General features: G+C 39.1%; 1 protein-coding gene across 5 annotated transcripts in view; it reads left to right on the forward strand.

Moving 5' to 3' along the window:
- The first annotated feature begins 244 nt into the window (after positions 1-244).
- LOC139626821 (spermatogenesis-associated protein 16-like) overlaps positions 245-25,452 on the forward strand; it is a 98,603-nt gene continuing 73,395 nt past the window's right edge. Inside the window, exons 1-5 of one of the 5 annotated variants that reach the window (XM_071487332.1) lie at positions 245-404; positions 709-811; positions 1,852-2,468; positions 4,023-4,174; positions 16,500-16,589. In XM_071487332.1, the coding sequence (XP_071343433.1) occupies positions 1,902-2,468; positions 4,023-4,174; positions 16,500-16,589 (809 nt within the window). In that variant the 5' untranslated portion in view covers positions 245-404; positions 709-811; positions 1,852-1,901. Of the gene's footprint in view, positions 405-708; positions 812-943; positions 1,365-1,851; positions 2,469-4,022; positions 4,175-16,499; positions 16,590-25,452 lie in introns of those variants that run through there. The other 4 variants (XM_071487336.1, XM_071487334.1, XM_071487335.1 and 1 more) reach the window with 4 other exon arrangements.

A 25,452-nucleotide genomic window follows, 5' to 3' on the forward strand; every position in this document is an offset into this window, starting at 1 on the left:
ATTTAACAAAAGATTCTCAAAGATTTCCACCACTAATACTATAGGAGCTTTAAATCTATAAAACCTGATTTGACATTAGTAAATAGTACACATAATACCTGTGGTAATGATGTCAAATTGTCATCTGTCCTTAAAGGACTCTGTATGTACTTTATGTTTTGGCTTTTATCTCCTGTTTTACTTTGAAATACTTTGTGTGTCCACTGTTTGTTTTACTTCCTGTCTTTGTCAGGTTTCCCCCCCATTGGCTGCCCTACCCTAATGTGTTTCACCTGTGTCCTACCATCCCAACCTCCCAGTTCATCTGCTTTGCTCCTGTTGAGTTTCCCAAGTGTCTCCTGGTCCTTCCGTTTTTGTTCATGTGTTCTGCATTTTGGACTTCATGAGATCTGTTTCACTTGTTTGTAAGTCACTTTTTGTTATTATATGACCTTTTTTTCCACCTACTCCTTTTGTGTTTACTGCATTTGGGTCCAGTTATCCTTCAAAAATGGCACAAATCTTACAAATAAACCAAAAACATAGCTTAACTGATATCCTTAAATATTTAGGCTATATGGCATTTTTCTTAAAGTACATTCACGTAACTTGCAAATAATTAAATATGAATTAAATAACCTTAAAAATGAAACTATCTTAACCAAGATGAAAATATAGCTTCTGATATCCTATAACATGATACCTAATGTGTAAAGTCGGATTTTTTAGGACTACATGAATGCAGCACTGAACAAGAGGAACTCTGGAATGTTTGCATACAAACCTGACCGTTGTTTTTCAAATCATTTCAAACACCCAAAGTGACGCAGAGGTGAGTACATCTTCCAGTTTTATCAGGATTTGTATTGTAAATGTCTTTAATTCAATGTTTTAATATTTTTCACTAATCTCTTCTATTGAAAATAGTGTCAAGTTCACAAGTTCAGAATGACTCGTGGATCTCTCACTAGTCATGAAGCCTAATGGACCTATAGCAGCAATGATGACCAATATTAATCAAAAAAAAAATGGCAGCTGTTCTCAGAAAAAAGCTTTTAAAGGAAAAATCTGCCCAGAACCAAACAGCAGACAAAATAAGTGACTGGATGCTCCATAAGACAAGTCAAATTCAAAGGGTCTTGATTTGACTACATGATGTAACCCTGTACCCTAGAAGTAACATTCAAATATTACGATATTGGTTTTCTGAATACACTGTGCTGACAGGCAAAATTGCTGCCCGCATTATGTTCATAGGTGATGTTTTTGTCTTGAATGAATGGCGTATATACTTATAAAGTGCACCGGATTCACATGGACGTGGTGGAGATGGTGGAGATGAATGGCAGGCATATAGAGTGGAGGACTTTGGCTGCAGAAACCAGGTTTTGTATCAAGAGTCTTGTGTGTGTGGTTAGGTTTAGGCAACAGAAGCATTGGTAAAGACTAGAGAAAATAGTTTGAATGGTATTAAACACATTGTGTCTTTCATTTAAATCACTGCAGACCTCTTCACTGTTAAACCAAGTCCATAATATTTCCCTAATCTGAACCAAATCCTGTCAGCACCTAAATATAACCACAAAAAGTTTAATAAAACTGTTCTCACTATGCAAGATCAGATATTTTGGGAAACAAATGAAATACGTGGCCAGTGAGCATTTTATTTATGTTCAGTGTCAACACTTGCAAGATACAATAATTAACAACATTTCCTTCTTATGTCAGCCTAGCCCAAAACATAACCCAGCCAGCATTACATTTCCCTTAAAATATATTTGTTGTTGCAAATTAGTAGTATATAGTGTCATTTTTAGGAGACAGGGTTGCATAATGTGACTGTGACTAATAATGATAATGTGGTCTTTCTAGCTCCCTCACTGACCAATGCAGAAGAACAGCAGCCTACAAGCAAGCAAAAAATGAGGTGCAGCAAGAGCACAGCAGATCCAAAGAGAGATCAGAGACCTAGGTCCTGCCGAACATCACTCACCAGTCGTCCTGCTGTGAGCACAGGACAAGAGGTTAAAAGATTAAAGAGATGGAGTGACATCAGCCAAGACAGAAAGGACGTAAAGAAAAAAGAGGAAAAGGACACTGGTGACAAAGGAGAGAAACAAACTGATCGCATTCCCTGGAGGAGAAATCTCACGCCTCCTCCACACCAGTTGATCTCCTCGAGGAGACTCCTGAATTTGGAGAACAGTTTGGCCTTAGGGATAGAGATGCTTCCTGCTTTCGACAACTCCTCGTCCTCCTTTTCCTCCTCAGCCTCTCTCCAGACCTACCTCCCTTCCCACACAGTGTCGTTTTCTTCTTCCCTCTCAGGCCATCAGGACCATAGATCAAAAGAAATAAGGCATGGGCCGAATCTGAGCTTTCTACCTCCAGTCGACAAAGAGCTGTTCGCATTGTTAACAGATGCCAACTTATACTGCAGTATGAAGAAATACGCGACAGCTGTTAAATCCCTCTGCACTGCCCTGCAGGTACAGCCTTAAAAACATAAATGCACACATATGCACACTCCCTACAGCCCCCGTTGAACTACTATAATGCTGAATTATTGTTTGTTTTTTTTATTTCTTATTCACATACCTCAAGCTATAGGAAGCCAAAGCAACATCACATCACAATCTGCTGGTTGCTGCCCTCTGCTCACTGCTCCCCTTCCCCCTTTAACCTAGTGCTGAGAAGTGTTGTGCTTATCTGCTTTCTGATGCTCAATACCTGGGAGCGGAAACAGATGAGAATTGTCTGCAAAATATGACTGCTCCCCTGATGATGTTGTTAATGTGCCAGGAGTGGATTGACAAATTCAATATATATTACATACTGTACATAAATATGCATCTGCAAATACAAAACTTTTTGCCTTGGTGCCAGGCCAGTAGTTCACATGATATAAAGGGTGGTAGTAGTTGCTAGCTTGTCCCAAGCTTAAGCAAAATATTACACACCTTAAGAGAGACAATTAGGTACCCTCACATTAAACCTGCACTATTCAATATTTTAATATAAACAGTGGGTGAAATGGTGAAATGCTAAAAGGGTTGCTCATAATCACAAACAAGTATTACTTGTTTGACTTGCTTGACTGACCCTCAGCACTACAAATTTAGGGTCTTATGTGTGATGTTGACCTTGATATAATTCAAGTGGTAAGAAAACTCCAAACATTCAAACTGCTCTTGGCGAAGAGTGGTGGATTAGGAAAGTCTTTGAGTCCAGAACCGGTGACTTTTCACAAGAGCACAAGCACAGGCAAGAACACAGATTGAGAAAGCCCTGTAATCATCACTACTACTACTATTCAGCTAATTTACAATACACATTTTCTTTAAATTCACCTTATGCTGACATCAGTCACACATTATGATAGTCGCGTTTCATTTTAGGCTTAAAAAGTCAAGGCAAAGGCACTACAGATGATAGCTGCAGTCCTCATTAAAATGGTTAAAGCAATTATAATGCTGCTTATCTTGTTAAAATCCTGACTTTTGTTCTCATTCAGCTCTGTCACTCAAAGCTAAAACTCATTGTTTCTGCTTCTTTAATGGGGTGAAGGAATTGAGGCCAAATTCCTCGTATGTGAAAACATACTTGGCAATAAAACTGATTCTGATTCTGATTCTGATTCTAATTATTATCAGGCCTGATCCCATTTCAGTCATCTTCCTTTGTTTAACATGGTTCCTTTCATCAGTTTAGTTTGGTCAGATAAAACATCAAGGTAAAACGGCTTTTTTATTATTATTAATTCACTATTAATTGATTACAATTCTTGTATTGTTAAACTGACGCAAAGACCTCTACCCAGGTAGTCATCTGAGTCAAAAAAAAAGGGATGATTGCCCTTTTTAAAGCACAATTTTAATTGGACAGTTCTGCTACATTCAGCATGCAAAATTTCTGTTCTCTCACAAACACGGATCGTGCAATAGCATCCTGGTAATAGAGCAATTTCATGACAAGAGCTTTTTCCTTTTGTGAAAGTCAGATGCAAACGTAACTCCCAACTCCTGGTCTCTGTCTTGCTCTAGCTTACCTCTAAAGGCCATGTGCTGAATGACGCAATGATGCACTGTGGAAGTCCTGCGGACATCGACCTTGTCTTCAGCTACATCCAGGCAAAGCTCGTCATCTGCTATTTGAGGATGAAGAAACCTCAGTTGGCCCTCATACATGCACACAGGTCAGGACTCAATATACCACTGAACACACATAGCCTAGCATGTCCTTGAGCAACACATCTGGTTCAATGTATCACCCATTAAGAAACAGTACAAAACCCCAGTGTTTGTTTATCTGTGTTGATTTTTCCATCAACTTGACTGAATTTTAATTAGACATTAGAGATTTTAATTTATTGGCCTGATGGGTTTTACAACAACAGGCAAATAACAAGAATTAGAGTTAACAGTCATGATCCTAGAAGAGATATTCCTCTTAACACACCAAAACACAAACTGTTGGATGGATAAAACATTTAAGAGGCAACTTTGCTTTTCTTAAATCCTTAACACCAATGGGGAAAAAGTGGAAAAGATTTTCCTGAGTAAGGTGCCAGAAGAAAGATAGTGCTGTTACCTGCAGTGGGGTCTGAAAGTCTGAGATTGTGGTCTGAGACTTTGTAAATTACATCAGCTCTACTTTCTCAGCACTAGTTCTACTTCATGTCATGAGAGATGGAGAGTATTTATAAGAAATTGTCCCCTGGTCATAACCAGACTGAAAAATAAAGCCAATACAGAAGTGCCAAAAACTGCAGTTCCTTGAATGGCACTAGCTGTTGGCACTTATTTGCAGGTATCGGTGTGTCTGCACTCATCATACTTGTTAGCTTAGCTTGTTAAATAGCCAATCAGCCAGCAAACTAATTAGCCTTGGCTTAAACTTTGAGCAAGACAAGTACTGACTATTGGCAAAACCCAGGTAATAATATATATGTAGCAATGTGCCTTAACTTATCCTATGTAGACACTGGTGGAGGGCAGAAGTTACTGTGCTACTATCAGGTGTTTTTACATACATGAGTAAAGAGTCGAAGGATAGAGGTCATAATATGCTGCACAGATTGTAAATTTGTAATAATGGGCAATATAAATTGCCTACGCTGCCTGTGTGGACACAGTGAAAATCAAGAGCTGAGCATGTTCTGGGTTTTAATATCTTTTGCCAAATCAATTATCTGAAACGGCAACAAATTCCAGATTCCATCATTTTCAGACCGACAATGTGATTATACTTTGATTTGGTGTTTTCTTCTTGTTGTAAACTTTTTTTAAACATATATGCATGCATGATGTTGTGCACCATAAAGCCCTGATTGGTTGGCTGGGGAAACAGCCGTCTGTGGGCACAGCTGCTTTCAGCATTAGCCATGCTTTGTTTAGCATGCTAGCATGCTATGGTTAGCATACACAGTTCAGGTCAATAGGAATGTGGTCCTTAGCTTTAGAGGTATCATGAGCTGAAGTGTTGGAGAAGTGAATAACAATAATTGTAAAATCGTTAAGGCTAATTAGATTCCAGCCAAACATTTTCACACAACTGGCTGGTTTTGGCTGTTTTCATGTTTAGATAGCCTTCAATCTGCAAGAAAGCTTTTAACATAAAGACAGCTGAGGATGAGTAGCTAAGGCCAAATGTTGTTTAATGTAATAAAGGATTTACTGATGTTTTAGAAAATCAAAGAATGACCTTCCTTGGGTAATTAATGTCCACCTTCACTCACTTTGTTCCAGATATAGATAAAAAAAAAAAAGGAAAAAAGAATTCATCACTCTGCACGTTGAACATTTAACTCTCTTGCTCCAAACAAAGCACAATTGAAGAATTTTTCAGAATAAAACAGCCTACTCTAGTGTCTCTTGAGATTGGTTCATTTGCTCTACATGAAAGCACATTTTGAGAAACTGGTTTTTGCATCTTTGACCCCTGAATCTTTAGCTTTTGTTAACATGTCTCAAAAGCAAGTTTCCACCTCTGTTTCACCAGGGTTTAAGGAAGGCTGAATATGTGAATATATTTTATAGGATATGCAGTATTCTCTTTAGCCTATCCATCACCCCAACACAGAAGACTTTCTTAAGAATTCAGGTTTAAATGCATGTGTGAAACAGGGTGATACAATGGCAGGAAAGTGATTCCTCTGCTAATGTTACCCAGTTACATATTTCCTGGGTTTAGGTTTTCATGTGACCTCCAGCCTGTGAGTTTCACAGGTTTGTCAGTGTTTGTGTGTCTGTGCATGTGTGTATATATGTGCAGAGACACAACTGAGTGAATGAACAGGTTTTTCCTCAATAGATGTTAGACTTAGGAGTAGCAATGACATGTACAACATGTCACATAACCAACCTGTGTGTGTAGTCCACATCACGCCCATTGAGAGATGGCAGAGCAGGTAATTTCAATGTGCCTGTGTTTGTCAGTCTTGCCAAGAAGCTGAACAATCAAAGAAATTAAAGGTAAAATGTGTAACTTTTCTGCCTTTACAGTATCCCAGATGTTGGCAGAAATTTTCAAACCTAGTCTGTGCTTTTTTTGGTTGCCTGACAGTGGCATTATATCCCCTTGGCTTATGTCTCAGCACTGTGGTTGCCTGCCAGGAGTGGTCAAAATTGACTCTCTAAATATGTGAGCATCTACAAAGACATCATTTTTATCATCAAGAACAACGAAGCCTGGAATGGCTTGAAAAGGAGAATTGGACTTGTATCGCAGCTTTTGCACAACTTTCTTTCATAGAAACTTGTTGCACAGTCAGCAGATTAACTGGGTTTAAAGGATTCATTTATGAATTAATTGTTTGCTTGTTTTTGCCACCTGGGGACTAGAGTGTAGCATAAATGCAGTTAGTGTAAAAGAGTCTACCGTAATTTCCGGACTATTGAGCGCACCTGAATATAAGCCACACCAACTAAATTGAAAAAGAAAAAAGAATTTGTACATATATAGGCCGCACCTCTTTATAAGCCGCAGGTGTCCACGTTGTAACATGAGATATTTACACAGAAAGATTTTTTTTATTTTTATTTTAATAAGTGCTTTTTTCCGAACAGTGCCTGTAACACGGCAGTAACAAGCAGTCACAGGAGTAACACGACTGGTTAAAAAAAAAATAACCAGCCTACCAGCCGTAGGCCATTAGCCTACCAGAAAAGTCACCGATCCCTATCTTCATCTTCCTCCTGCGCACTAAAACCACTGAAGTCGTCGTCTTCAGTGTCGGAACTGAACAGCCTCAGAATGACTTCGTCACACACTTTCTCAGTCTCTCTTTCGTTGTCACTTTCAATGTAACTTTCGCCCCCTGGAGGCTGTTAGCCCGTAAAAATCTATAGATTAGCCGCATCATTGTTTAAGCCGCAGGGTTCAAAGCGTGTGAAAAAAGTAGCGGCTTATAGTCCGGAAATTACGGTAATTTACCCTGTCACACAGTTGTTACCATGGTCACAGCTTGCCTGACACACAAACACACATTACACAAGTGGGCAACTTGTAAATGACTGAACCCAACCCAAACATAATTTTGAAATTTTTGTCAAAACCTGGCCCAACAGGTCCCATAGGGCTGGGGTTGGGTATCCACCCTGTATTGGGGACAGAGCCCTCTAGATAAGATAGCTGCGACAGGGAGTGGATAGTGGATCACATGACTGGTGTAGCTTCACATAGTTAGAAGTCAACACCAGGATTTATTGTAAATCAATAACAGATGTTTGAAATATTAAATATTTGTAGTATTGAATTATTAATTATGGATGAAACAATTTGAGTTCAACATTACCAAGGCTACTCCATCTTCTCTGGTGGCATGTATCACATCTTGTTGTAGTCTTTCTGACTTTTAGATACCAATATTAATATTGATCCATCCATTAAATTAAATGAAGTACTTATGCATTCAGGTATATTTAAGTGTATGCTAGTGTTGTCCACTGCAACAACTTATCTACTATGAACTAAATGCTACATTTTCAGTAATTCTTAAAATTAATAATATTCAAACACACACACACACACACATAGAGCAAGAGACAGGGAGCAGACCAGAAAAATACCTTCACCTGTTAAATTATTGACATAATTGTAGCCAACGTTGGGTTTCTGTTCTGACCATATAATACATGTGGCCTCCACTGTCTCTACATGCTGTTGCTAAAATGGTGAAAAAATAAGATTTTTATATTCATGGCTGCCATATTCAGATACAGTCTTGACATTAAAACTATAGTGAAAGGTTTCAGTTTTCTATGTAATGTTGCTGGTATGGGTCAATATCACTACCATTAGATGTTTTCCCTGAGATGCACACAGACGCCTCAGACCCACAGATGCCAAATCCCTATTTTAAAACAAACAGACACGTTATATATCCAACACTGATGTAAAACAAAGTCTAAGACTGAGGGTCAGAGACAAAGTTAAACAATTGGTCATCTACCACCCATCCCGTAAAAAAGCAGTCTACATCAACATGATCATTACCTATCAACACTATTGAAGCACAAATTCTAATGTGATACTGTACTGTTATTAAGTTTTACTTTAAAGATTCTGTAAATGATTTTAAACAATTAAATAGCAGCAAACAAGTATTTTCTGTGTAAAGATAGAAAAGGAAGTCACACTCTGTCTGTGCTATAATCCGAGCTTCTCTGTTTTGCGGTGCTTTGTTTTCCGGTCTGGCCACTCGATAGCACAATGCAGCACACAACGTTCACTTGAAAGCAGCCTTCCAGAATGTCCTCCACTGAAGAAATGATGTTTGTCTGCTAAAATGGCCTCAAACCAAAAAGAGATAAGAACAGAGCGCAGACAGACTGGCCATGGGGACAACTGGCTCAAATCCTGGTTGGCTGGTGGACCCTCAAAACATTCATAAAGTTTTTACCAGCTCTCAGTGTCTTTCCTGGCCCTCTCTGTGTGCCTGTCAAGTCCAAGGCTGAATATCTTTTCCAGTCTGACAGTGGAGCTAATATTGGTGTGTCTTTTCTGGTATTCAGCAATGCTAAAGAAATGTCTTAAAATGCTCCACTATGTTCACCAGCTAGTCAGTAAGTTGTTCTGTCTGCTGTTTGGGGCTGGCCAGATAGTGTTCAGTGTGTTTACCAAAGCTTTTTTGCGGAAAGTTTGACTTGTTTTACCAAAGCTGTGTGTCCCTTAGACCATGTATGTACTGAATGCAGTTCTGCTGTATGTTCTCTGGCTGTCACAACATTTCATACGCCGGATGCATTTGTAGACGCTCTGCTCGTTGGATTGGTAAACAGACAACAGAGCAGTTTGTTGTGAGATTTATTTTCATCTTTCTGTTGTCTAGTGTAGTCATCTTTCAAGTGGATTTCAAGTTTTTCTTGATGGATGAGACAACTGTGTGGCTCTGATGCCAGCTGGTTGTGTTTGCGGGGGCTGAAGCTCAGAAGCAGCGTTCACTGAGTGCAGCAGAGCTTTGTATGTATACAAAAGAATTTTGTCTTTCTTGGTTTGTATGGAGGCATAATTGGAATGCTCTAAATTTGGATATTCAAGAAAAACATGAACATTTGCTCTTCGTGCATAATTTGGGGTATGGATTATAACAATCATGGTATAGTCTTACAGACTTTGAACTGTAAATTTTCCCTGCGAAGAGGTGAAAATTATTGCAGTGGTGTCGCTGTAAAACAATACAAAAAGAAATTATAAATAAGAAAACAAGTGAGGAAAAAGTAGAAACTAACTCTCAGGCTCAGAAAGCAGAATTAAAATGCAGTATCAGGAGGCAGAGTACATAAGGTAAAAACAATCTGTATTTGGTCTCAGGGCTCATTTACAGTGAAGCCAGATGATGCAGATGAATCCAAAAGGATAATCAGGCAGAGATGAAGCTTGGGCAGACCTCTACTGATACTGAGGCTAATTGTTAATAAGTGCAGGCATGGGATTTGGTCACATTATGAACAAGAGCAGGACATTTTTACTATGGCAGGAAGTAGTTGAAGGAAGTTGAAGAAACACCACATACAATATAGTTGATGTTATATCCAACCCCTCCTCAGAGTGTATAAATCTTACACCTTTGCAAAGCAACTGGTATGAATAAGGTATATTTATGGTTAAGTGACTAAAACTGACAGATCCTAACTATATATGGGTATTAGAGTGATATGGTAATTTCAAAATTACTACAATGGGGGATGCTTTTCTCCCATGTTGGTGGGGAAGCGTACTTGCAACAGTTAACAACAGTACATCAGCTACTATTGCACTGAAGCTATTCCAGTAAATGCAAGCAGTATGAATGATTCATTTTACACTTTTGCACTTGAATGGGTAGTTAGTGAGATTAAACGGATATACAGTATTAGGTAACTTCAAGCTGTTAGCTCAAAAGCTAATGATAATCAATGCATGTTAAGCAAACATTTTAAGCATGAAATGAACCAACATACAACAATGTATCCACTAGACAACGTCTCCTGCCTCTGTAAAATGTATTTTAGGTTACTGGAATACATTAACAACAGTGATAGCTGTAACCGGCCTCTATCATTTTCAGGGCTCCACTGATGACTGTGTGTTCAGAGGTCTCATATCACTGTCGCTCCTGGGTGCAGCAGTCAAAGCTAGGGCCAGAGGCTGACCTTGGCCTGACTAGTATGAGCAAGCTGACCATTGAGGCCATAAGCCTTCGAGGTGGTTTAACCCACGGTTTGGGCAGTGGTTGACATGGCGGCAGGGCATATCCACATGCCTGTGGGTCTGAACACCACATCTCTATAGGACCCACTGCTGCGCTGCGATACCCTGCAGTTTAGCCTTGGGTCAAATGATGGCAAATGGTGTTACCACTAATGGTGAGACATTCCCACAGCAGAGAGGCAAGTGTCTGTCAAGGCGGCAGGCTGCACTCTGTGGTGATGCTGCTCACCTGGGTCAGAAAGTATTTTAAGGAGAAATTGGAAAACTCATTCTTCTGTCCTCACTCACTCTTCACCTCTCTGCCAAGGCGAAGTAGAAGCAGGAACACTGTCATCGGCTGAGTCACTCATTGGCCACAAATAACAGATACTGAACTCAGTTATTTAAAGCAGCAACTTTAGTTACATGCTAACTTTCCTCCCACTGTGGTAGTCTCCTGCTTCAATACCTGATTCTGCCACATTAATTGAGCTTCTTAACTGGTGGGATTTAAGCTGCGGCACATGAAACATAAATTGACCAAAAATAAATGACATATTAATCCTCATTCACAGCTGTTTAATATATCACAGATTTAATCGCCTGCACAACCATGATGTCATCAGGAGGCCGCTCTAGCACCTCTTGACTCTGTCTGCATCTGGTTACAGTGAAGGTTAAATGTCACCGCTTGATGTTTGGTTATAGGAATGTGTGTTTTCTTTACTCCTACCCACATGAAAACAGTGCAAAAAAGGTCTAACCAAGTAAAAATAATTGAAGAGCATTGAGAAGAGCTTTTTTGATCTTGTTGATCTCGATATTTCTCAGTATTTTCTCGATCCTTTGACATTGACTTAACTCCTTGCACAGGTTACATTGATTTTGGTTTTTACACATTATGTAGACAGATAAGAAGTAACCAGCCAAAGCAGAGATTTATATATAAAAGTCAACCCATGAGAAAGTCTGCAGACATCCAAAGATGGCCACTGAGCAGCAGCATACAGAGAACAGTGGTGAATGAGATCACCACATCCGGTAATAATACGTGCATGATGGTATACAGTAATATCTGACCTCTTTAGGCTCTGTTCAGGTGCATTCAGGATTTATTCCTGTGTGATGAGACAAGTTGGGATCAATAATAAACCTAAATACTTCATTGTTGTGAAAATTTCAATTTCAACTATTTCACCACCATATGAGAGAAGGTTTGTATCCATAGGGTGAGATTAACATAATGCACATCCACAAATTAAGATGCATAAGTGAAGATTTGTTTAGTTTTGTACTTGAGTGTGAAGCATGAAAATGAAAATGCACAAAAATGTACAAATGTTAATTTTGTTTTTGGTGCAAAAATATGTAGATACAAGTGTCTTATCTTGTCTTTTCATTCCACAATTTTCGAAGTTTCAGTCAGTAGTATTAAGCAGCCAAAGCAGAGACATAATTGATTTGCTGTGATTTGTGCATTAAGTGAAAGAACCTGAGCTTAGGAACAGGCAGGTGGGATGAGATGTGCTGACCTGAAGGCCACAGAATATGATTCATTTCATTTGCATGTTCATCAAACTCATGTCCTCAATGAAAACGTCTGCTTTTGTAATGTTTCTCCTTTCATTTATTCAGCTTTTACCTTTTGTCACCTGTCTGTACATCTACAGTTTACAACAAAAGCAATGTCAGAAAACGGGGACTGTGACTTAAATGTTTCATTTCTATGGACCTGCTGGGAACCTTTGAGTGAGGAAAACCAATGATGAACTCTACCTGCCCTCAACAGCTCCTGTTGAAGTTTCTTTAGAAAGCCATTGAAACCAGTGCCAGTGCAGTTCGGTGGTTGTATTCGGCAGCTCCTTGTCTGAATGTGAAGCAGAGTTTAGCTGAAACAACAAAACAAAAAAACAGTGTTAACAGTCTCTTGTGGCTGGTTAGTTCAGATTGTTTTCTTGACCTTGTCCGGCAGATAGAGCACTGCATCAGCAGCAGCATGCAGCACACGCAGGACAAGATTTCTCCTCAGCTCTCTTTCCTGTTAACTCCTCTGCTGTCTCTGTATCTCCTCCTCATAATTAACTTTTCCCCATCCTTGTTTTTTCTTAGTTCCTCTCACTCCTTCTCTCTATCTCATCTACTTCCTGTACAACTTTAGTTTTGCTTTTGCTTTACATCTCTATACATTCTCTTGTCTTTAGTCTCTTTGTGTCGGTGTGTGTGTGTGTGTATGTGTGCATGCGCGTGTTGTGCATTTCAGGGTAAGTGCAAGATACACAAATGAGGTGAACTCACTGTAGGTGCGCAGTCTGTATAAAAACATATTTGAGAAAAGTGCTGCCACGCCTACAAACATTAGACAATGATGCCTGTTAGTGTAAAAGTAACACTACAGTCCAGCCAAGTTTCAGCTAAAAATAAGAAGTCCAGGCTATGATCAGTAATACGGTCATCAACCAGCACAGCAACTGAAGTTTCATTAATATACAGGATACTGGACTAATCCATGCAAGTAAACTTTGTGAAAAAATGTGACTTAAATAGTCTAGTTAAATAATATAGAACAAAAAGGAGGAGTTCCCTGAACAATGAGGATCAATGATTGGTTGTTAGGTATCCAGATTTACTTCTCGGCACAATATTCACCTTTCCGTCTGGCTGGTGATTGGTATGTGGAGAGAACACAGTAAGTCAGAAAGCATATTCACTCAGAAATATTGGTCAATATTAGAGAAGAGTGGTCTTCTCCAATCAAAGAGGGTCTACTCAGAAACTTGTTTGTTTTTTGTTTTTTTCTTTTTGTGTGTTTCTTTTTTTGCTAAATGTAGCAAGAAAGTTGCTAAATTGGCAACACTAGTAAAGCTGCGGGTTAGAAAACCAAAACAATTAGCTAAAATGTAAGAGGCATAGCAAGGACATGGAAGTCCAAGTATTGTGTGACAGATAAATCCATTCAGTTCAATGGGAGAAAACTGGCAGTAACAGCCTAATAACAGCAACATTGTGTGTTTCCCCATATGCAACCACTGGGCTGGTAATGGTGATCCTGATGTAAGCATGTTATTAATATTCTGCCAACTCTCCTCTGACCATGTTGAGTATGGTAGACCATTTTAATTAAATGATACATGAGGGTAAGGCCATGGGGAATAGAAGCAATACTGACAGCAGTGAATAGGGAGCATTCAAATATTATAGTGACATTAGAAATTGCATACAGGAATTCAAGTACCTTCAGCTTGCTGTAAAGCAGCAGATATGTTTTAAGTTGATAGTTGAAGTATACAGTTCATTTACTGATCAGCAGTAGCTGGCTGGTAGAGGAACACACAGCTCTTTATTTTTAATTAGCTCCACCATTTCATTGTTGTTACCACCAACTTTGCATACACCACAACAGGTTTTCCTGGCAGCCCTGAGGCCATTGTTGGCTTTGTTCTTTTCATGGGAGCTGTTTAATAATATATTGTATTAGAATGTGCTATATTACAGTAGCTGGGAAACTTTGATCAAGCTACATTTTGAAATTGCCAAGCACTTCAAATGTATGTTTTCACCAGATTACAGGATTCTATTAGATTTGACAGATGCAAGTGTAAGAATGATGATCTCATGGATACAGAAGCATTGTGATATAAAAACCTAACTGAAGAGATTTTTAGTAACATTTCAGTCAGAAGAATGAACACTGACAACTACAGATACTTTGTTCTTATGTTCCCTCTCTCATTTATCATTCTCCTCAGACTGGGACAGTTGGTATTCATTAATTTCTCCTCTCATTGGAGAAACACAGTGGAAAGAAAGATATTAGCAGTGGCAACAGAGCACTGTCCATGTTTGAAGTGAAGTTGTTATGGATGACAATGTTTTGATGCGGCTGCTTTGTTCCTGGTTGTTTCCCTTCTTTGCAGCTTCCCCGGCCTGGTTTCATCTGTCTGTCTTACGTCTGCAGGTTGTTGTGCGTGGCGCCATGCTTTAGTTGTTGTTGCTGTGTTTTGTGAGGCTGTATTCTTCTTTTCCTCTTCTTGTTTTCCTTGTATCATCTGCTGCTCATTCTGTCAAAAATTGGCATTGTGCGACAACACTCATGTTTGTTGTCTTTGGAAATGGTTATTTCAGGCACCTCCTGCTTTCTGCAAAAAAAACAGAAAACTTTTTGTGTATTTTGCCTCCTCACAAAATCGCTGATTCTTTTGCTTTATCACCTGCTGTAGAAACATACTGTATTTTGTAGTATCCATAAAAAATACAGCAGGCTGTGTTTATGATATAATGCAATGAATATTACAGTATCTTTACACTGTTATACAATAGGCTGTACACATTTTGTGAGGAGCCAAAACACATCCAAGCAAGATTTCAACTGAGCAAGATTTCAGTAATATATCCAACTCATAATGAATGTTCCTCTACCTGCTGTACTTACGCTGGAAAGGACACTTTAAAACATACAGTATGTTGTAGAGTATGCCAATGAAAAAAGTGCCACTACCAGCTATTTTTAAGCATTAAAACAGCTTACATCCAGTTCTAAGCAGAAAGTTCTGTGCCAGATTTTAGTTGCAGCAAAATCAATCGAAAAACATAATGTGAATATGCATGGGCAGAGGGCATTGATATGAAGATATGTTCACTGAGTTGAAATGTTTTTGCATTGTGCAAAAAGTGTGTGTTTGTGTGTATGTGTATCCCAGGCCTACTTTATAAATGTACAAGAGGAAACAGGAGAGGGACTGCAGAGAGAGTTTCTGGTGAATTCTGACTTTAGTCAGAGGCTGAGCTGAACATTAACACAAAGGTACACTGACCATACACACACCTGCTGCGACTGTTGCTATCTAGCAAACAGCTAACGCCTATGCAGTTGTTACACTGGGTCAAACGAACTCAACAGGTACAGCGGTCAAATCGCACAAATGAGGTGAAAATGTGCTTTGTCAGTATTTTTTATTTATTTACTTTTTGTGATTTACCTGCATGACAATAAACCCATGTTTATGGAAAGAAAATGTCAAATATTGTAGGTATTAAGGCGTGTTGTATTTGGCCATGCATATAAAGCTGATTTACCAACAAACTGGTGCAGTTACCCAACTGATTTAGGTAATCCGATTCCAATGGCTTTCTATTTGGGAATATGCAATGGTCCTGAATTACTACTTCTCCAAATGTACAAGGTGCACACTCCTTAAAAATGTGTGTGCTACCACAGATAAGTGCTCAATAAAGACCCATTGCTCCCTTTTACCTTCAGTTCCACTTGTGGATTAATTTGGGAATTCCAGACTGATACAATAAATTAAAAAACTGCTGCAGTCCTAAAGGTAACAGTGGTCCTATCATAAGGGGGTATGTAATTATATATGTATTAAATTTACAGCCTCTCACGAAAACATTCAACACTCTACAAGGCTGTTTAAAGTCACTGGAACTCTGTCTGGCAATTCAGAGTTTTATAATTCCCTTTTTTTTTTCTTATTGCCAGGTTTTGCTCATTGTTGCTCCTCATTGTGCATATCTTATAATGCTAATATGTTGGCACATTATGTACTGCATTTCATTATGTAAACTTCACATTCTCCACACACAACACACAATTATTATTATTTTTTTGCTGCATGCATAATCCTATTATTGTTGGTATATTATATTGTTTTTTTCTTCTTCTTATAATTCATATATTGCGTGTAAAATGCACCTTTTCTGCTACTATGTGTCCTTGGAGTTGATTTCACAATTGGTCCAAGTTGGTCAGTACAGATCCATATGCATCCATAAGTATTGCAAAGTTTTCAAAGTATTAAGTGTGTGTGTGTGTGTGTGTGTGTGTGTGTGTTTTGTACCAGGAGTATCCAGCTGAACCCCAGTCACTTCCAGAACCATTTGCGGCAGGCTGTAGTCTACAGGAAGCTGGGTAAACCCTGCAAGGCAGCTAAGTAAGACCTGTGTGTGTGTGTATGTGTGTGTATGTATGTGTGTTTGTATTCTGTTTATTTGATCTATGATGTAACTGCTTATTTTTCAATGTGATTGATCTGGCAATGTAGCTGCCAAGCTAACAACATACACTGGCTATGCAAAGATAAATTTTGAGAAGTAACTACATTCTGGATTCAATTAGATTATCAACAATAGTTTTACTTGCCATTATCTACTACCATTATCCAATGTATGCGTGTGTTCCTGTATGTGACAAACTTTAGTCCTGTTTCTGCTCCGGACTGATCACCTAGAGAATTTCTATTTGTGCTTTTGTATTGCTGATTAAATAATCAAAAGGGTTCCACCTGATGATTCTGATTAACGCCATATTTTTCTCTAATTGAGCTAAAATTTTGCCTACACCATGGCTCTCTTTTTCTATCTGCCGCACTGGCTACAAAGTGCAATACAGAACTTGTTGAGTCATTTTTGGGGGTGTTGGATAGATATGTGTATTGATATTCGGGTTATTAGAGGAGCTCTATGTTAGTTTTTGTTATTGCTACATAGTCAATGCTAATATTAACATCTTGAAGAAATGAGTTCAGCATCAAACCTCATTCCTTTAGTCACCAAGAGCTGTCTCCAGTTGTCTCCAGCCAATGTTAACTCTTGTCTCTATCATGTCCATTCTTATTCTGAAGTTAGCACATCAACCAGCTATCCCCGGCCTGTCTCGCTGATAGTGACCCACTGTAGCCTCTTTTCTCCCTTAAACACATAGAATTGCTTTGCACAGTGTATTGTGTGTATTCCTACTCCCTCTACTTCTTAATAAAGTTTCTTTATCAACAATTCTGCAAACTACCATAAAAGCAAAAATGTGACTGCATGCTTGGGGAAATGTAAACAAATGTAGTCTTGGTTGTTTTAATATGTAAAACCATTGTTATTTAAGCAGCCAGTGCTCTTCTCACTCTTTTGCTGCACAACAAGAAGTTCTGCCACGCAGGCAGTGTGTTGTCCGCGTAACATCCACCTGTTGGCTGCGACTTGGCTAAATAATTATGAATAAATAAAAATATACAATGTAACAGCGAAACATTAAAGAGTAACTTTACAGCAGTTACACTACACAGTTTATTTAGTATACCCACCCTGCACTCTGTGTTTAAAATGCCAGAAATTATATGTAATACCTGGATTTCCATAGTCTGTGGTGGTCAGAGGCAGTGAATTTGATGTTCCTTTGTACTTTGAGTGCATAGAGTACAAGACAATGTCACACATTTCTCACAAAATGTATTTGTGGTCTCAAGGACAGAATTACTTGATTTTCTCTTTAATAAAATGACGGTATGTACAGTTCACTAGCGACTAACTTTGACTTAAATTGCATAATGTCACTTTTCATGGCTGTGTAGTTTCCAACCTTCTCAGCCTTACACACCACTACATACAGTATGTTAAAAAGGGATGGAATAAAGAAGAGGGAAGGAAAGAGCAAATGAAGGGAAAGGAAAATAGAGATAAAAACGGAGAGAACTGTTAGTGTGTGTTTTGTTATGTGTAGGTGCACTCCTGGGAGAGTTGGTCAGTACTTTGACTTCCTTTCCTCCACATCATTTCTTTCCCCCATCCATCCCTCTGTCCCTTCATGTCAGGTCAGACAGTGCTGACAGAGCTTGGCCGGTCTGTCCGTCCATCTGTCCAAACCTCTCTGTCAGCACCCTCTTCCCCAGCCCCACACCCACTATCTCTCCCTCATCTCTCATTCATCCTTGATTAGCTTTACTCAGGCATCAGTTCTGTCACACACTGGATGAAAAAACGAACTCAAACAAACAGAACATAGAAGTACACTCACTGTACCTGTTGAGAAATGATAATATTAACAACAAAATTATTTATGTGCCCAGACTATTGCCTACACATTGATACTCTCACTCTATTTGAAATGTTAATAAATGTCACTAACAGACTATAACTGAACCACAACAACATCTGAATAAAGAAACACAGTTTATTCAATAGCTTAAATTGATTTTTTTTGTAGGTTGGATTAAACTAATAGGGAGCTTCAATGCAAAACTGAGGCATGGGTCCCCCCAGTTTCTTACACTTCATTTGCATTTTTACATAAAGTATGCTGTTGCCTTTAAAGGGATAGATGATGTGGGGTTGTGTGAGGTATTGATGCATAGTCAGCGTGTTACCTGCAATAGATTCAGATCAGCGTGCTGCCAGTTTAAAGAAGCAGCCTGGAGCACCGGCACAGAAGCGATGTGCGAGTGATGTGCTGATGTGGATGGGGTAAGCAGAAAAAATGTGTTTTAGACGCTTAAAAGAAGCCCACTGAAACAATCGAATATCCATTTAAATGTACACTTCATTTAGAATATTTTCAGCACTTTATCTTCCTGTCAAATCAAAGTGAAGTTTAGCTCTTTCTGATTCACTTGGCTGACCGGTGGCTGCGGAATAATACAGTGAGCCCTGTAGGTGCGCTCGTGCGTAGGAAAACGGAAGTTAAGCAGTTGAAATTAATGTAGTACCAAAGGAAAGTGCTGTTTTGACATGAAGTTAAATTACGTAATGTTAGGCTATGTTAAATTGTTTGACTGGTTTGGCAGGCCTGTGTTAACATAACTCAATTCATAATGTCAACTTTCCACATCCACCGCAGTCTGTTTACCTTAGCAGAGGAGTTAAAGCACCGCCCTCACCTGAGGAACAAGCCAGGTGGAGAGAGAGGAGGAACCAGAGGGAAATGCCTGTTTCTGTTACTGAGGAACTGCAGTGTGACATTTGACATTTATCCCTTCTTGATATTTGGGGGACTGAACCCAGCACTATGATTGGTTGAACTCTTTTTCTGTTGTTCAGCAGACTAGTCACTGCTGCCCCCTGTCTGTTTGATTTGAGTACTGCACATGCAAAATTGAACTTGTAACTTTTAGCATAGTTTTTGTATTTTGTATTTTGATGTCAGACTGATACCTGCTATGCAAAATGTGTGCAGGTTGGCAGGTCTAAGAATGAATGGGGTGTCATCTTTTAACACAGCATCCAGTTACTGTATACTTAATGCATGTATGGACTGACTGACAGATGACTTATATTATTGGTAATGTCGATGCCAGGTTTCAACAAGAAAGAAGAGTGCATGGATTAAAAAATATGTCTGGTCCTGTAGCATCAATATACAGGAGTGACCATCCATTATCTAATTTGTGATAAAAGGCTAATATTGTCATAGCCAAATTAATTAGGTGGGAGTGAACAATGCCTAATAAGAACCTGATCTGATCATTGTTAAGAGGTTAAAGTCTTGCCAATGCTGACACACTTAAATTAGAAGAATTAGAGGCTATAGCATTGCTAACGGGTTGTGTGTCCTTCTAATTGCTCCCAGTCTCATTTTATGTTCTTACCAGACAGTTGACCTCCTGCTTGTGCTTGTTCTCTTTTGTGGTCAGAAACCGATAATGAGGAATTTCTCCAATGCAGTGTATGACTCACTAAGAGACAAAGAGGGAGAGTGTGATCAGAGTGGCAGGAGAGAGGAGAGCAGGTTTCTCTTGTTAAACCCCTGATTTCTTTACCACCTCCCTCTCCTTTTTTGGCCCTTCTTGTCTCCTTCCTTGTCTTTCCTGTTATGTATCCACATCCCTTTTTCTTTGTCTCGCCATTGTCATAATGGGACAAGCTCATCCAGTCTTCCACTAACTTATTTTCTCTCCTCTTCAGGTCACCCTCACCAATCATATCTCAGCTCTTCTTGTTTTTACCATGCCGCTAGTTTTCTTCTTTCTTTACCCTGGCCTCATGTCTTCCATGATCAAATTAACATGTATTTTTGAGTTTGTAAATATGGGGAAAAGATGGCGGTACTACACAAGCAAACCCTTTACTCTTAATTTTGTGTATTGCTTTGTGTATGTGTGTGTGTGTGTGTGTGTGTGTGTGTGTGTGTGTGTGTGTGAGAGAGAGAGAGAGAGAGAGAGAGAGAGCATGCAGAGTGCTGACACTAGTAAAATGACAATGAATGCAGATTGGCTGTCCACAGAGCCTTCCATTCCCTCTGCCTATCTGCCTGCATGGGGTATGTTTTAGGGGGCGTCACTGACTGATATCATAAACAACAGGCTCCACTGAGCCTGTCTGTCCAGCCTCTCCTAAGGATACTAAGGATACAGGCTATGTAGTTGACACCCATCTTTTATCTGCAGAACAGAGTGAAGCCACTCTTCTAGGTCGGCATAAATCTGTATGAGATTAGTTTGTCAGCTGCTCACATCAGTCCACATTTATACTGAAGCTTATGTGTATAGAGTATGGTCTACTCTGTACTACATGTGACCAAATAGGTATGATATTCAGGCAAACTGTGGGTGTACCGGGTAAAGGCAATGATTTACAATAACAGCCAAAGGTTTTATTGGCTGGGTATTTATTTCATGTTTCTATCTGCTTCAGAGGCTGAAAAGTAAAGGTTTTAGTGACAGCATTGCATCAGGTGAATCTTTACCTCTAGCTAGCGGTGATACTGGCTCAGCGATCCTCCTCCTCCAACAAGTCTGACCCTGAGCCATAGACAAGCAGGTTAGCAGCTTAGCAGGTTGAAGATGTCATGTCTGAATCTTCTTAGTCGTTGTTTTAGTTGTTTTTATCCAGGTAACTGCTGTAATCTGCTTCTGTATTCTCCCCTCGCTCACATTGTTAGGCTACTTATTCCATGTTACACTGAGATGTGCGTGCTGCTGGATTTTTTTCTTTTTTTTTTTGCACCTGGTTCCCCGAGTTTCCAGTGTATATATTAAGCTTAACTTATAAACTCCCAGGTCTAGCTTTATCATTAATCATAAATACATACGTATGAGTTGGGTATCAGTTCTCTATCTTTAACTTCCACTGGTATGAGTAACTGTTTAGGCCAGTCGGAATTCATAGATGTGCATGCTCTCCCCCACCACTTGGATGGCAGCGCAAACCCCTTACCTTAGAGTTCACATGGTGGAAATCCTGGTATGTCCAATGTTAGAAGACCCCAGTATAAACCCAGACCATGCTGAGGAGGCAGTATCCCCATGCAATGTGATCAAGGAGCAGCAAGTGAAATGGGCATTTACTCATGTCCCATAAGGGTTCAAATTCAAGGTACAGCGGCAGAAAAGAATCAGACATGGTGCTTTTCAATAAAGAACAACAAAAACATAATTTAATTTTATAAACTGGCTAATTTATGCAGTCAGGGTGATATGTCTAGCTATATTCCTGCCTTCAAAGCTTTGATTAATCAACTGTATCTCCAACTGGGGAAAGTGAACACAACACTAGACATACTTGAATCACTGGCAAAACCATAGAAGCAAGTCTAGTGGAAATTAAATTGTTTTTTTTCTCTGCTACAGCAGACATACTGCATGTGCTCAGTAAATCACTTGTCCTGTGCTCTCTGAAAAGTGAAACCTGTCATCTAGGGGGTTATGTCCATATTTTTTCAGTATCATGTTATCAATCAGATGTCTATTATATGACAGAGTGCAAACCAGTAATTAAGCCATTTTTGTAAATGAGTTGCAACCCAGCTTTGACCCCCAACACAGACAGATCCTTGCATTAATAGTAATTAACAACATATACAGGCATTAACCCTTTAACACCTGAGCCTCAAAATGTCTGCAGTCTGTCCGCAGCCCGCAGAGAAACACCGGCCCGTGACAGTTACGGTAATCCAAAGTGCGCCTGCGCAAATGTGTTGTCGACGACACACTCAGTTTTAAAGGGTTAAGGCTTCAAATAAGTTTTAAGTTGTTTTATTGAATTGTGATAGTATAGTTTAATACATCTGTTGATGCACCATAGTTGGTAAATCAAGAATAAAATGCTTATAAAAATTATTAGAAAAATAACTGAAAGCAATTGGCCTATTTAAAACAGCAAAACATGGACACATGTATACAACGCTCACTAGAAATTTTGCAAACTTATAGAACTACAAACACCAGATGAGGAGCTGGTCTGTTCAAAATAGTTAGTGAACATCAGTTTATAAAACTTATTTAAAAAAGAAAATCATTTCACATTTAGTAGGATTGAGAAAATACTGCCAGAGAAGATCTGGTTGAACTGATTCTGTCTTTGCTGTTCTCATCTGTTTTTCTTCATCTGATTGGTGATCTTCTCAGTCAGGCTCTGACATATGGGAAAAGGTGTTCCAGAGGCACAGTGGAGGCCTTTGCAATTACACAAACAAGAGACCAGACACATGGCACATGTGTATTTGAGATTGGTTGGATGTTATTATCAAGTTCATGTGGCTGCAACCTCTCACATTCAGCTGAACTGTGCACAATCAGTAAGGTACAATTCATCACTGGCCTCAGTCCAAAAGAACATGTACCCACCGCAGTCCATGAAGTTGTCAGAGGGGAGGCATATCAAAGGTGGAACTTGCTAATAAGACTTGATAAAAAACTGGTCAACTGATACTCACAATTTTGGCATTGTCAATTAACTCCACTGTCCCAAGTCTATCTCTTGTTGCAGTCTCAAAGCCTCAAGAGCTTTCGTACCTGGTGATTCTTTCATTTGTTCTAAGACTGCTATGTTTCTCCTGATTAGTTTGTCTGTGTAAGTGATGGAGATGTTGTGCTTCTGTAAGCCCCCGCACAGAAGAGCCAATTAATTTAGGGTGTCGTACATGATGGCCAAATCTCCAGCTAACTACTTGGAGTTTTCTTTGCAAGCCATCATATTTTCCTGTCACTGCAGTTTTTAGATACGCTTGACATCCCTTAACAGAAGTGTGTTCTCAGTATTTCCATGTTATTCCACACTGCAGCCACTGTGCAGGATGAACTGGCAACCCACCTGTCTCTAGGACACACCTTTTTTTGGTTAGTTCCTGCTGTTGCACACGTTTGGCAAGCTGCCTCTGGTTATGCCTCCGCGCCAGTGACAGCCAGGACTGGAGGCATATTGTTTTTGTTGTCCGTACAACAACCGTACGAACAACCATACGTACATATGGTATCTCGGTAATGCCTTGATGGAATTTATTCAAATTTGGCACTAACATTCACTTGGACTCAAGGATGAATGATGAATTTGATTTTGGTGGTCAAAGGTTGAGGTCGTGGTGACCTCACAAAACACGGTTTTGGCCTAGTGAACGCAATATTTCAGTAATGCATTGAGAGAATTTCTTCAAATTTGGTGTAAATGTTCACCTGGTCTCAAGGACAAACTGATTGGGTTTGGTGGCTAAAAGGTCAAAGGTCAAGGTCATAGTGACCTTACAAAACACATTTTTGGTCTTGTGAACGCAATATCTCAATAACGACTTGAAGGAACTTATTCAAATTTTGCACCACCAATTTTGTCCACTTACACTTGAGGATGAACTGATTTTCAGTAGCTACCAGCAACTCTTTAAGTGGTATGTTTCGCAATGCATGATATGACATTGTGAATCAATCAAGACACATTAAATATCAATAGGAAAACTCTGACCATTCCATTTGTTTTATTGCTATTTTGCATGACATCCTCTTTCTCTTATTTCTCTGCCTCCTATAGTAATAATGGTACATGTAATGAAAGTAGGTTATTTGTTGTATTGGAGGCAAGGCTTAGTGAACTGGAAGCACCACTCTGCGTCCCTGCAGCTTCTGAGCCCCCGGGAAAACCAGAGTGGCAAGGTGACTGCTTGTAAAAAGAGGTGTAGCCATAAGCCCGTGATTGGCATACATATACAGTCAATTCAGGTAGCATTCAGCTGACCAATGGTGAAATGGTGAAATATGATCACTCAGTCAGTCAGGGACATTTGCCATTATAGTCCTATAATGCCCTACAATGCCAACCCTATATAATACATTTCCCCCAAAGACCTTTTGTCTTCTATTCATAACAAAAAAAACCAAAAAAAACTATTAACAATACATTGAAAAATACCTCACATTAATTTGGATCACAAAAAGGGATAATGTGATTTCAGTTGAACCTTAATGCTATCCTTATCTAGAGACATGAAGGAGCTATGCAATATATCCATTAAAATGTCAATGGGATTTTATAAGAGGTTCCCTTATTTCTGGAGCAGAATGTGGAAGCTTGGGTTTTACTTATGATAATACACCATAATACAACTTTTAAATATGGCTGCATTTGAAACTTTTGATTTCGTGATATGAATCTGTTTATGCAGTTGATTACCCAGCAACTTTTTACTATTTTAGCAGTGTTTTTGTGTTACTCTTACATATGAAACATATATATACTGACTCTTAAATGTTTGCTACTCAGTGGAGTGGAGTAACATTATGTACAAACCCACTACAACCAGTGGTGGACAAAGCACACAGCTTCATTACTTACTTTTACTCCACTACACAAGTGAAAATTGTTCAGTCAAATGTTTACTTTAAGTTAAAGCACTGGAGTACTTGCTTTTAAAAATACTACGTATTGAAAAGTACATTCTTTAATGTCAACGCATTGTTGTATTGTACCACAGTATATTTACAGAACCTCTTGAAACAACCTATTGAATGCACTGACCGACTGTAGAACCTGTAAAATAAAAAGGTTGTAGGATATGTTACAAAGCCTGTAGAAATGACCATAAAAACACAACTGAATCAACAAAAGGACAGCCATTTTTGTTTTCTTATTTCTTTTCTTACACAGCAAACATTTAAAATGAAGGGAATCTTTCCTTATCTCTAAAATTTCAAACATGGGCTTATGATAAGGCCAGAGGTGCTCTGGTGAAGAATCATCTGCCTATTCTTTATCTAACATAGCCATCGTTGGGTTGAGCTGTTCAGAAATTCAGCAAGCACCGGTTGACTGACAGTGTAGGAGTTG

This window comes from Trachinotus anak, unplaced genomic scaffold (genome assembly GCF_046630095.1).
Source record: "Trachinotus anak isolate AG129_WGS33_773 ecotype Australia unplaced genomic scaffold, CSIRO_AGI_Tana_v1 ptg000010l, whole genome shotgun sequence".
Classification (NCBI taxonomy): domain Eukaryota; kingdom Metazoa; phylum Chordata; class Actinopteri; order Carangiformes; family Carangidae; genus Trachinotus; species Trachinotus anak.